General features: G+C 41.8%; 1 protein-coding gene across 2 annotated transcripts in view; it reads right to left on the bottom strand.

Moving 5' to 3' along the window:
* LOC113107796 (protein bassoon) overlaps positions 1–12,388 on the bottom strand; it is a 51,360-nt gene that overhangs the window by 10,920 nt on the left and 28,052 nt on the right. Inside the window, exons 4-6 of one of the 2 annotated variants that reach the window (XM_026270517.1) lie at positions 10,289–10,744; positions 3,195–9,899; positions 192–2,508 (exon numbers count right to left, since the gene is read on the bottom strand). In XM_026270517.1, the coding sequence (XP_026126302.1) occupies positions 192–2,508; positions 3,195–9,899; positions 10,289–10,744 (9,478 nt within the window). The remainder of the gene's footprint in view (positions 1–191; positions 2,509–3,194; positions 9,900–10,288; positions 10,745–12,388) is intronic. The other variant, XM_026270518.1, reaches the window with a different exon arrangement.

The following is a 12,388-nucleotide window of genomic DNA, read 5'->3' as shown; positions in this document are numbered from 1 at the left end:
ACTCATGCAGTTTATGGAACTGAGCACAACATTGAGAGGCAGATCTTTTTGAAAGCTGCATGCTGCCTGAAGACAAAACATGGGCATGCACTTGGTTTTCATTTCTTTACTTCAGCTATTCACTCTCTTTCTCTGGGTGGGTGGGGGATGTTTAAAGTGGGCAGTAACGCTGCCATTCAGCTCCCAATTACCTTCGCTGTCAGAAACAGCACAATGCATATCGTCAATTATATACATATCATCTGGTTTGTAGACATGGGTCCGGGGCAGGTCTCGAATATGGTCCTGCACATCAGGTAGAGAATGACTTGAACCATATGAATTTGATGAATAGCCGAAAACCCTCCCAACACTCATGAGCTTTGCATTGAGGTGGGAGTTCTCCTTTTCTGAATTTTGAGAATGCAAAGCAGGGCGCACACTGTGGCCATAGTTGCTGTGGTATGACCGGTCTATACGGTCCCGTTCATATGACCTGCTTCTGTAGCCCATTTCGCAGGGAGATATTTTGTCCATGCCATAACCAGCTGAACGGGACCTGCCATAGAGATGTTCATCATTATTGTAGCCCCGTTGTGGACTGTAAGTACTCCGTAGCCCATAGATGCCATCCTGAAGTTTATGGTAATGGGAACCTGAGCCATAACCACTGGGTGTAGAGGTGTTCATGTGGTAAGTGGCCAGATCAGCCTCCACATCATGAGCTTCCTCAATTGGGGAAAACTTGGATGTCTTCTGCTCATTGGCTTGTTTACGATGTTTGCTCCTCCTGGAGGACATGACGACTGAAGGACACAGGTTCTTTGAGGAGTGCCTCTGGGCTGCCCATGTAGGAGTTGAGTGACTGCAGTCATCATAGTGATATGATGATCCCCCACCCATGCTACTGCTTCCCACTACCCGGCCATGCGTATGTGCCCCTTGTGCTTGGTAGCTGCAGGTGCTCTTACCCCTGCCTTGATGCTGGTCGTACAGATCTGCATCACGTTCATCCTCTGGTCTGTCAAAGGAGTTTCCCCCTCGAGTGTGAAGTCTGTCATTCCCATATCGTCCATGAACCTCAATACGATGTGAGTCTGAACTAGTGCCCAGGCCTTCCTTTGTCAGTTCACATATGTCATCAATCATAACATAGTTCCTTGGAACATTTTGCTCAAGGCTGGATGATCCATATAGGCCTTCACTGGTGTACATAGAGGGGCTCTCCATTGAGTGTATATGGTCAGATAATATTGTCTGTCCATATGTATTTGTAACAATAGTATTATATTGCCCACTGGAACTAGCTGTAGTTACTGTATATCCATAAGTATTTGCATTAGTTGTTGTGTACTGCCCATAACTACTGGATGAGATTGTTGTGTATGGCCCATAACTAGTATTTGATATAGTTGAGGAGTAGGGGCCATAAGTGGTTGCCATTGTACTGTATTGGCCATAAGACGGACCCAAATTAGACTGGCTGTAAGTGTTATCTTGCACAGTCGTTACTACAACTGTAGGATTGTTTATAACCTCATAATTTGTGGTCATCTTGTGTTCAAGGTCAGCAAGCGATGTCTGTCGTGGCTTTTGGTGAAACGTGAGAGTGTCTGTCTGTGGATGATAAGTGCTTGCTTGACTGACCGGATAGGGGGGTGCCTGGCTTGGGTATGGTGTACTGTGCTTAGGATAAGGGATTGGACCAGTAGGTGGTAGGGTAGGCTGAAACCCTGGTTGGCTTGACTGTGCTGGAGGTGGCACTGAAGTGTCTGCTGGATATGGAGGCTGGTTCTGTGGGAAGACTTGGGGAGGAAATGTCCCTTGGACCTGATAAGATAGGGTTGGATAAGTCTGCAAGGGGGTGGGTTGGGGGAGAGCTTGAGCTTGGGTTACTGATGGATAGGGAGGTTGGTTGAAACCTGTGCTCTGCAGTGTAGAGGCCTGTGGGGTAGGTGCTGTTTGGAGACTTTGGGGGTACTGGTATGACATGAAAGAGGATGTGGGGGGAAACTGGGCAGCCGTGTTTAGCTCACAAGTAAACTGGCTGAGTGGTGCTGTACTAGGCCTTGTCATTAGCCCGTTGCTCTCAAAGGGTGTGACCGCAGCTGTCAGGCGAAGATTGTTGAGCTCAGAATCTGACATATAGTCTCGCGAATCACCCATGCAGCGCAGGTATGCTAGCTCCCTCCTGTCTCTCTCCTTTGCCAGTGATTCTTTTCGCTGTGTGATGCCCAACTCCAGGTATCTAAGCTTGGCATCAATTTCCTTTTCCTCCTCCTCCAACTCTGCCTGCTGCTTGCGTAGCTTTGTAGATTCCTGTTCAACAGCCTTTAGCTCATGGGTCAAATCCTTAAGTAGACTGGCCTTTGCAGCTAAACGAGAACCCCCTTTCAGAGATGGTAGAGAGGACACAAGCATGTGGGATAGGTTAGGTCTGACCATAGGCAGTTGAGTCTCCTCTGGTGGGGGGCTGGGCAAGGTCCTCTTCACCTTCCTTAGTAGGGAACTCTGCTGCAAGGCTGCCAGCTGCAGAGACACAGGGTCCAGTATGAGTTAAAGAGCCAGAACCATGAAATACAGAGGAAAACACAGTGTTATATATTATAGTTCTACACATAGCAACTAGCATTGCTCGAACTACTTGTTTATTGGGACAGAGAACTGTAAAAGCTTGCATTTATAAAGATCAATGTAATTCTGATCAAGCATATTATCTTGCCTTGACTGCCATATATACGGTAAGGCAATACATTGTATTGCCGCTGTAACAATTAATCTCAAAACAAGAGGAAACCATCTGTGACACACACAGACAAAAAAGTAGTTTATTCCTCATAAAGACATGTGAAAACATATTTTGAATGTAGTTTCTCAATACTGTACAACATCAAAACAATCAATTAACACAAACTTGAAACTATACCAGAAAAAAAAGAAGAGTCCAAGGAATATACAAACTGGCCATTTTTAAGCATCTCAGGCTTGCAGACATAGATAGAATTCTTCATATCTCACATTCAAGAAAAATAACTTTAATAAGTCAACTGTCTGTATATGTAATTTATAAACTGTGGAAACAACACCACCTGAGCCATACTGTTCTAATCAGAGTCACACTGTTCTAAAACGAGTTCATATTATCCAAGTTCATACTATCCTTTGTAGCAAACCAGTGCAAGTTTAAAATCAAAGAGATAATGAATTGCCCATACCTGACTCTGAAGGGCTTGCTGTTGATAGAGTGAAATCCTAGCCTTGGTGCTTTGGTCTGTAATTGGGTTGAGAGGCTTAGGGTCTGACATAGATCTCTGTATATTTTTCATTGGGCGGGGAAGGGCCTGATGTCTATGTGATGGTTCAGCAATATAGGATTTTTGCTGCAGGGTGACATTTGCTTTATTCAGTCTCTCACTAGAAGAGAATGATGTTTCTATGATGCGTTGTGGAGAAGAAAGAGGAGAAACAGGAGAATACAGCACCTGTGGAGATTTAGGTTGTTGCCGGATAAAGCTGGATAAAGACTCATTATGAAGATGATGCTGCTGGAAGCCAAACTCCAAAGGGTTAGGTCTCTGCCTCCCAAAATTCACAGCACTCTGCTGACTTGGAGAGAGTGGATCTGCAGAACCAACTAACTTGACATTGGTGGGACTGACAGTAGTAGCAATGCTAATCTGTGGAATAACTATGCTTTGAGACTGTGTCTCAGGGTCAGTTTGGCAAGCTAAGCTTTGACCCTTCTGTGTTCTCTCGGGACCAGAAATATAGTGGACAATTTCAACCTTGCTGGGGTCTGGCATGGTGACATGTATGCTTGGAGATACTCTAACCAGCTGCTCTGTCTCCGTTTGGCAAGAACAGTCTCGAATTGTCTGAATGGCAATGCTGGAAGATGCTGTTTTAGTAGCTGAAGTGGTAAAAGGAGGTGCTCCGGATTTATGGTCTACACCAGATTCAACAGAATGTCTTGAGTGACGGGAACGTCTACGTCTAACTGGCTGCTCCCACTCTGCCTTGTCTTCATCATCATCTGTCTGAACACTGGAGTCCACGCTGCGCCTAGTCCGTCGTCTTCTCGATACCAGGTACCTCTCCTCTCCATCTTCATCATCAGTTTGCACACTGGAGTCTACAAGCCTTTGGGGCAAGGGGAACATTGTCACTTCTTCTTCATTTCCATCTTGCAGTCGAGGCATTGATCTTTGTTTACGCATGGACATGATTTCTGTCTGATCTTCTCTATTTCTCAAGCATATCTCTGATGTAGAATTTGGTAGTTGTCTTAAGAAAACCTGAACATCACCATACAAAATATCAGTTGCCAATTCCCGTGGCTGAGTAATTCTGCCAGATTGATCACTGAGGATTTGAGGATTTGCACTGGTTGCACCAGTAGCGGTGGCAGTCTTTTGTCTCTTTTGTTCTTCAAGCTGCTGTTGTAACTGTTGTTGTAAAGATTGTATCTGGTCAAGCTGCTGTTTTTGTTGAGCTAGTTGCTCTCTCTGTAGGACCAACTGGCTTTCTCTCTCAGTTTGTTGTTGCAGCAGAACATGTTGCTTTATATTCTGCAATTCCTGAATTTCTCGCTGCATTAGCATCTGCTCTTTTTCTCTGTGCCTCTGCAACTCTGCACGCTCCTGATCAATCTCCTCCTGAAGCCTTTGCTGTCGCAATTTTTCCAGTTCCACTCTTTCTCTCTCAAGCTGCAAAAGCTTTTCCTGCTGTTGACGCAGTCTTTCCTCTGTTTCTTTTTCTTGGTTTAGAGCAATACTTCTGATAGTAGCAGCTTGAGATAATGGAGGTGGCTGTGTTTTAGGAGCAATAGGATGACCCTGCACTGGAGGGTAGGACTGAGCAGATGATTTTGATTGTGGTAGTTGATGCTGTATAGGAGGCTGGGCAGTGGAGTTGGCCTGATGGTGGGGCTGAGATAGATTTATTGGTTGCAACTGGATATCAGGTTGGCTCATTGCCACGCCCATTGGTTTTGAAATAGTTGCTCCTGTCAAAGGACCAGAAAGTACAGAAGAAGGCTGAATTGGTTGTGTAACTGTTCCAGCTACTGTTAGACTTACTGGAGACTTACCAAGGTACAATGGAGCATCTTGGACTGTTGTGGTAGCTGGAGACTCAGAAACTTTGGTAGATGTCCTAACAGGGAGAGGATTGGGTGTAGAAAATTGCAAAGGTGCCTGCCCAGTCCTTTGAGCTAGTGGCAATCTGGTTAGGTTTGCCAGAGTTATTGGTGTCATATTTGGTGTAGGATAGGGTCTGTATACCCCTCTTAATAAAGGCAGTAGCACAGAAGCAGGCTGAGTAGTAATTGGAACTGTTGATGCAATTGGTGTGTTTATAGTTGAATAGATCATGCCGTCAGCTGATCTAATAGCTGATGGATACATAGCTCGAAGACTGGCTTGTCTTGCATTGATTAAATCAGTCAGTGCTTGGCTGTGGGAAAGAGGCTTTCCATCTGGGCTGTACTTTAAACCAGGTCTGTGACTTTGGGGCAGATTAATTCTACTAGGTGGACCACTGCTACTTCTGGTGCCAAGTTGTAGTATGTCAGGGTTACTATTATATCTATCTATGGAGTTAAGGGCTGCACACATGCGACTTATCTCCCTGGCAGTTGTAGCACTGTATTGGGCAAGATTAGATTCTGCAAAATCACCTGAGAAATACCCATAATCTGATCTGATGTTGGTCAGGGAGCTATACCTTCTAATTGGAAGATCTGAAACATCACCCTGACGAAGATCTGTGTAGGAACCATACTGAAGTCCCAAACCAAGGAACCCTCCATCATACCCTTCATTTATTGTGTCTGAATGTGTGAATAATTCCCCAGAGGCATGAAAATGGGGATCAAGCTTTGCTGAATCTGATGACAACCCTGCATCTGCAAGGTTAGTTTCAGACATTGATGGTTGTAGTCGTCCAGGGAGAGGGAGTGTGTAGGATTTAATTGTGTAATCTTGGTATGTCTGTCCATCTTGCTGTAAACCATGCTGCTGATAAAGCTGTGATAGTGAGGAATGTGCTCTTGACAATGGCTTAAAAGCGTCATCTGTAACTGGTTTCTGGGAGAATGGACCACCCACACAGCTGCCACCAAAGGGCAGGTTATATACCATATCACAACAAGTTACTTGATTTTCTGATTTTATTTGCCCTGTTAAATTTATTGCATCCTGGCCTTCATCTGATTTGATTAGTTGTGTTGTAGTAGCTCCTTGTGCAGTACCATCTATCTGGACCATCATCACCTGAGGCTTGACGTTTGTTAGACTGATGATACCTGTTTCTGCTTGCTTTCCCCTTAACTCAAGTGGACCTCCAACACTATACACCTCAGATGTCATACCTGGCGAAATGACATTAACCTCTGTGGCAGTGCTTTTTTTAGTGACAAGTATATCCTTTTTAACTAGAGGTAGTTGGCTAGACAAGTTCAACTTTGCAAAAGAGGAAGCTTGTTGTTGAAGTTGGTGATGTTGCTGAAGCTGCTGCTCAAGAAGCTGTTGTTGCTGTTGAAGCTTCTGCTGCTGTTTAAGTAACTGCTGCTGCTGGATACTCAGGTCTTCCAGCTTAGCATCAATCTTTGGTATGGATGGATCAATTGGCAGTGGCTCATTTGGTGTCAGGCAAACAACTGTTCCCATTTCTTTGCCCAAATCAAATGTTTTTCTGTTTTCAAGATGATCACAGTACAGTACAGGGTGCTTAGGCTGGGACATGAACATAGATGCAGCTACAGTAACACTGACAGTTGTTGCTGTTGATGTCACAACATGCAGCTGCTCCTGTGTATTCAGGTTGATTATTAAGGGCTGTATAGTGGTGGATTGACGAACAGGGCTTCCTTCAAAAGACCCAGAATATTTTCGAGATTCTGTGGCTAAGGAAGTCAAGTCCATTCCTTGGTCAGTTACAATAAATGGTGTTGGCTTTATTCCAGTTCGTAGATCTACTACACTTCCACTCCGCAACCTTTGTCCTTGCTCAATTCTTGAAGTACCAGGAACTGTCGAAATCCGACAAAGTGATATGTTTTCCATTGACAGTGATCCACGTGTGTACATGCTAGCATTGGTGACCATGCTAGTTCCAACATTAACTTTTTCAGCTCTATAGTTCTTGTATAAACCATGTTGGGGTGATAATTGATGTGGTGGAGTGTCAGGAGGGCTGACAGGAGGTGAGTAGACATCAAATGTTGATTGGCGGCTAAATATTGTTGGTGAAGATAAAGGAGACGTTGCTGTGTTAACTGTTACTGGCTTTGGTGGACTAGTGGGCTCAAATTCTTCTGTTCTAACCATAAAATATGTATCTTGAGAAGACTGCTGTCTAAAAAGGCATGGTGAAACAACCCCATGTGAAGTCTGAGTGCCCTGTGCTATAACCGAAGAGGTGTGAAAAGCATTTCCTGAGGAAGCTAACATTGAAGGGCTAACTGTTTGGGTTGAAAGCTCAGCTGATCTCCTAGACAGGGATCTTGTTGGACTATGAAGAGAAGATGAAGTGGGAGAAAGAGGTGGACTTCTTTCATGGTTAGTATGGCACCTAAATGAACTTGGGCCAGATTCAATTATAGTTTCTGATGATGTTGAATTATCAATTGAATTATCCCTCATTTGGATTCCTTTGCTGATTGCCATTTTCCTTGCAGCAATTTCTCTTTGGTTGTATGCCTGGGTGATTGCAGCTATTTTGCGAGACACATTTGAAACAGCAGCAGTTGTTGTGGTAATTTGCCGACCATATAAGTTGGGTTGTGTGTTGGACACTGTTTGACTGGCGATAGTTTGAGAGACAGTGACATTATCCCTGGCATACACTCCATAAGCAGCGATAGTTGTGCCAGCAACTGTTGGTGTAATACCATTTTTACCAGGTTGATTTCTAAGCCTATCTTTGGGCCCATCTTTTAAAAAATGTTGGGCTACTCTGACATCAGGTATCCGGCCTCCTGTTCCAGGTTCAGAGAATGATACTGGTGCTGAGAGCTGGGTGGGGCTTGTGCCAGGAGTCAGTAAAGCATTGCTTTGTTCCAGCAACTTAGCAAAAGCTGAGCTTGTGTCTAGTAACTGCTTTTCTGAAAAGGGCACATCCATCTCCATTTGGTCATCAAGCTGTTTTGAAATGTTTTGTGAGGTTTGGCGGATCTCTTCATAGATATCAACTGTCTCCTCATTCTCATAGTGGATATCATCTTGATCAGAATAAACAAGTTCATCCTCAATATCTTGTCTATTTCTAATGTCTGATTCTTGACAGGTGGTTGTACTGTACTGTTGTAAAATCAGACCTGAGCCTAATTGCTGTTGTGTCTGCTGCTTTTGTTGTTTCTGCAACATCTCTGCTTTCCTCATCATTTCTTCATACACTTCCTCTGCACTTTTTAATTGTTTGCCACTAGCGGAAGTTGCAGCTGCAGATGATGTAGTTTGTGGTTTTTCAGTAGGAGAATAAAGAGACATAAAGGTTGGTAGGTTGTACTCACTTCCAGATTTATACAGCTTTGATGAAATTTCATAGCCCTCAGCATCTGAGTCAGCTGAAGGAGAGTATTCTGAGCAAGAAGACCGGTGGAGTTCCTCCATCTCGGCTGCTTGTCTTAGCTCCTCTGTTGGAGAAGCATCCTCAATGGGGGATAGATTGCTGGGGGGAGTCTTGGATCGTTCTCTGCGTCTTTGTGCTCTTAGCTCTTCTTTGTCCCGTTTTGTTTTCCGGACAGTGCTTCGTATTCTCTGCTGCTCCACCTCTCTCATTTTTTCCTGCTCCCTTAGAAGTTCTTCTTCTTCCCTCAATTCATCTTCTTCTGAGGAATCCTCAATGGTAGGTAGTAGAGGGCCATGGGAGCGATGTCTGGCCTTCCTCTGCTGCTTCACTTCCTCCAGCCGCTGCCTCCGACTAGGACTACTGTCACTGTCATCTTCCATGGAAGATATTGAAGTTGGGGATATCCCTGAGGTATAGCTAGAGGTGCTTGGTGGGAGGGTGGAGGAATATTCCCCTCTTGACTGTTCTTCAGGAGAACCAGTGAGGCTTTCCATCTCTAGCTCAGGTTCTCGGTCAAGACACAGGTCATTGTCATTGTTTAATTCCATGTCTCGGCTATAACTGTTAGTGTTGTTCAATTCTATGGTCTTGAATCTGCGTAAGCCTCCTTGCGAGGCCATGAGGTCCTCTTCAGCTGATCCTTTGTATACATCACTAGCTGTTTTACTATCCTCCTCAAAGCTACTAGAGTGATAAGTGAGACGTCGCTTTTCTTTTCCTGATTCACTGATGTGTTTTTGTGTTTTTTTAAGCTTTTTGTAGCCATAGCCTTCATCCTCCTCATCATCGTCTTCTTCCATTTCCTCTTCTTCATCCTCATCCCCATTATCCTCATCAGCACTCATCTCCATAATTTGCCTTCTCATAAACTCCTCATCAGTAATCTCTTCAGATTCTAAAGTTATTTTTTTATGGCCACTGTTACTCCCTAAAGCAGGAATTACTCTAAGCTCTTCTTCAGTTGGATATTGCTCCTCTTCCATAATGCCTTCAAAGTCCTCATCTGAGTCATATTCCTCTGGACTAATCGATATTGAGCGAGACTGATGTTTTCTGATGTCACCTTGTTGCTGTTTTCCACGCTTTTTGTCCTGTGCTCTTTCCCCTTCAGATGAAAATTTAGACTGTAGAAAGGGTCGCATGGAGCTCTCCAGCTTAATCAGCTCAGATGGACTTGGTGGTGTATGGTGCCCAGTCAGACATTTCTCGTTCATTTTTAGCTCTTCCTCCTGTATAAGTCCAGTAATTTCACTATGTGAACTTGAGATCCCATCAGAGGAATAGCCAGTATCACTCAAACTCTGTGGACTTCGTGATAGATCATTATTGCTGTTTGTCTTGCTGGTTTCCTAGGAGTCCAAAAGACACATAAACACAAAAGATACACTTAGACATGCAAGTGCCAGGGCACACAACAAACTAATGAATGAATGATGCATTTATATAGCACTTTATTGTGTATTATATATAAATCAAGCACAAACTGCTGACTAAATATTGGAAACTTATTCCATGAGTGATACTATGTCAGTTAGTACAATAAGCTTTACTTTTTGTTTGTTTGTTTGTTTTTGGAAAATCTGATAATGCTATGTAACAAGAAATGCATGCATGTCTCTTTGTGAAAGATATTTTAATTTTTATTTATTATTTATTTAGCAATTACATTTCTTGTACCTCTTATATAAATTTATAATTTGCAAAATGATTGGTTCAATACTATGACCCCATGGCTTACCTCATAGCATTTGGTAACACTTTGTAATTCTTTCTTTTCATCTTTAGAAGGTGTCTCGATTGACTCTGTTGTTCCTCTCTTTTGAGAAAGTTTATTGTCTCTATTGTCAGGGTCAGGCCCTTTATCTAATTTGGGTGCAATTTCCTTTCTCTCTTCTTCGCCAGTAAATGCAGTAGTGGTAGACACAGGAGGTTTTGTAGCTGTAGACTGTGCAGAAGTTTTTATATTGCTTGCTGGTCTTACTATGGGGGAAGAGAAACCACTCTGTTGATAAATAGGAGGTTTCTGCTGTAATGGCATTGTCTGAAGCCCTTGCTGCTGCTTGCTGGAAACTTGTTGATGCTGAGGTGAACCCACTGGTTGACAGTTGGGTGATGAAGGTAGAACTGGAAGAGGGTCAAGGCCACCAGACATCAGTCTCTGAGTCTGACAGTTGAGACAGAGCCATTCTTTCTTCTGCAAAACAAGGAAGTTTAAGTTCAATACTTAGAAACCACAAAATTGGAATGTATTTATTTTATTTTTTAATACACACACACACACACACACACGTACATATATATATATTCCAGTAATTCCATATATAATTCCACATGTATTAATTCATAGTTTTGATTGATGCCTTCAGTGTGAATTTACAATTTTCATAGTCATGAAAATAAAGAAAACTCTTTGAATGAGAAGCTGTGTCCAAACTTTTGGTCTGCACTGTATATATATATATATATATACATACAAATTAACAAATATAAAAAAGTAACAAAAAACTAAGAACAGTTTTGCATTAACAATAAAACTAAGGTAGCAGATTTTTTATTTTGTTTTATGTTTTGTATTGTACAATTGAGAGTAACAGATCAGATCAAATAAAAAAATAATAATTAAAAAAAAACATGTATTTACATTTAACAATACGCTTTTATCCAAAGTATGTGGATATACACACACACACACACACACACACGCGCACACACACACAAACACAAACACAGTATGTAGTCTATATATAGATAGATGAATTGAGATCTATAACATACACTAACAAACTAGGTTGAATTATCATTTCATGAAACTTTAAAGAAATACAAGTAAATATTCATTAAGAAGTTGCATATCCTTACATATTTAAATTAAGTCATTATTTTCTTGATGTACCTTTTCTATTTAAATTACTGTCACAATTTTTCAATCAAATTGAAATAATAATAATAATAATAATAATAATAATAATTAAAACATTTTGTAAATAAAAATGGCTTTGATTCAGCAATTGCCATCAAATTTGTGTGATGATGGATGCTGTGTTCCTTCTTAATGAGTTAATTAGATGCAGCAATGTCATTTAGTATTTAAGAATGTACAGCATATGTGTGGTTAAAAGAACAACTTGCAGGAATTCTCTGGCAGTGTTAATAAACAAAATTGTGCAGTAATAGATCAATTATCAGAACAATTTTTCAGAGATTCTCTGTAAAAAAGGCTAAGAGTCTAAGTGCTTACTCACAACAAAGACAGTAAAGCAAATTTGGCTAAAATGTATGATATCTGTTTTCCAAACTGATTGTCCTATGTAGGGGTTGCATAGATGCTTGAGCATATCTCAGGATCACGGATCATAGACAGAGGAACAAGGTATGACACACACTCACACATTTATACTCTTACTTACACCTGTGGTAAATTTTCGCTCCCCAGTTGACCAGCCTTGTATGTCTTTGTACTGTGGAGAATTGTATTTTGTTTCATATTTTCCTGTAGTTCAGATCAGTCTTGCAGCTATACAAATATGGTCAAACTCAGTGACAGCTGGTCAGTAGAGGGTGCTGGGGCCCCCTTCAAGTTATTCTCCTTTAATATGTTAACAATAAGTTAAATATATATCCCAAATATTAACTAAATAAAATAATTTAGTCATATTATTCTACTGTGAATTATAATTTATTGAAAATCAAAAAATCAAAACTATATTCTTTTCATATGCGTGTTAGGGGTGAGTGAGTGTCTATGTAGGTAAACAAAGTTTTGAAAAGCATGTGATTTGAGGCTAAGCTCTGATTGGTTTGTTTCAAATTGTTCTTTGGGCGCAGCACTCTGCACCCT

This window comes from Carassius auratus, chromosome 8 (assembly GCF_003368295.1).
Source record: "Carassius auratus strain Wakin chromosome 8, ASM336829v1, whole genome shotgun sequence".
NCBI classification, from domain to species: Eukaryota; Metazoa; Chordata; class Actinopteri; order Cypriniformes; family Cyprinidae; genus Carassius; species Carassius auratus.
This window is presented reverse-complemented; position numbering and strand designations above follow the sequence as displayed.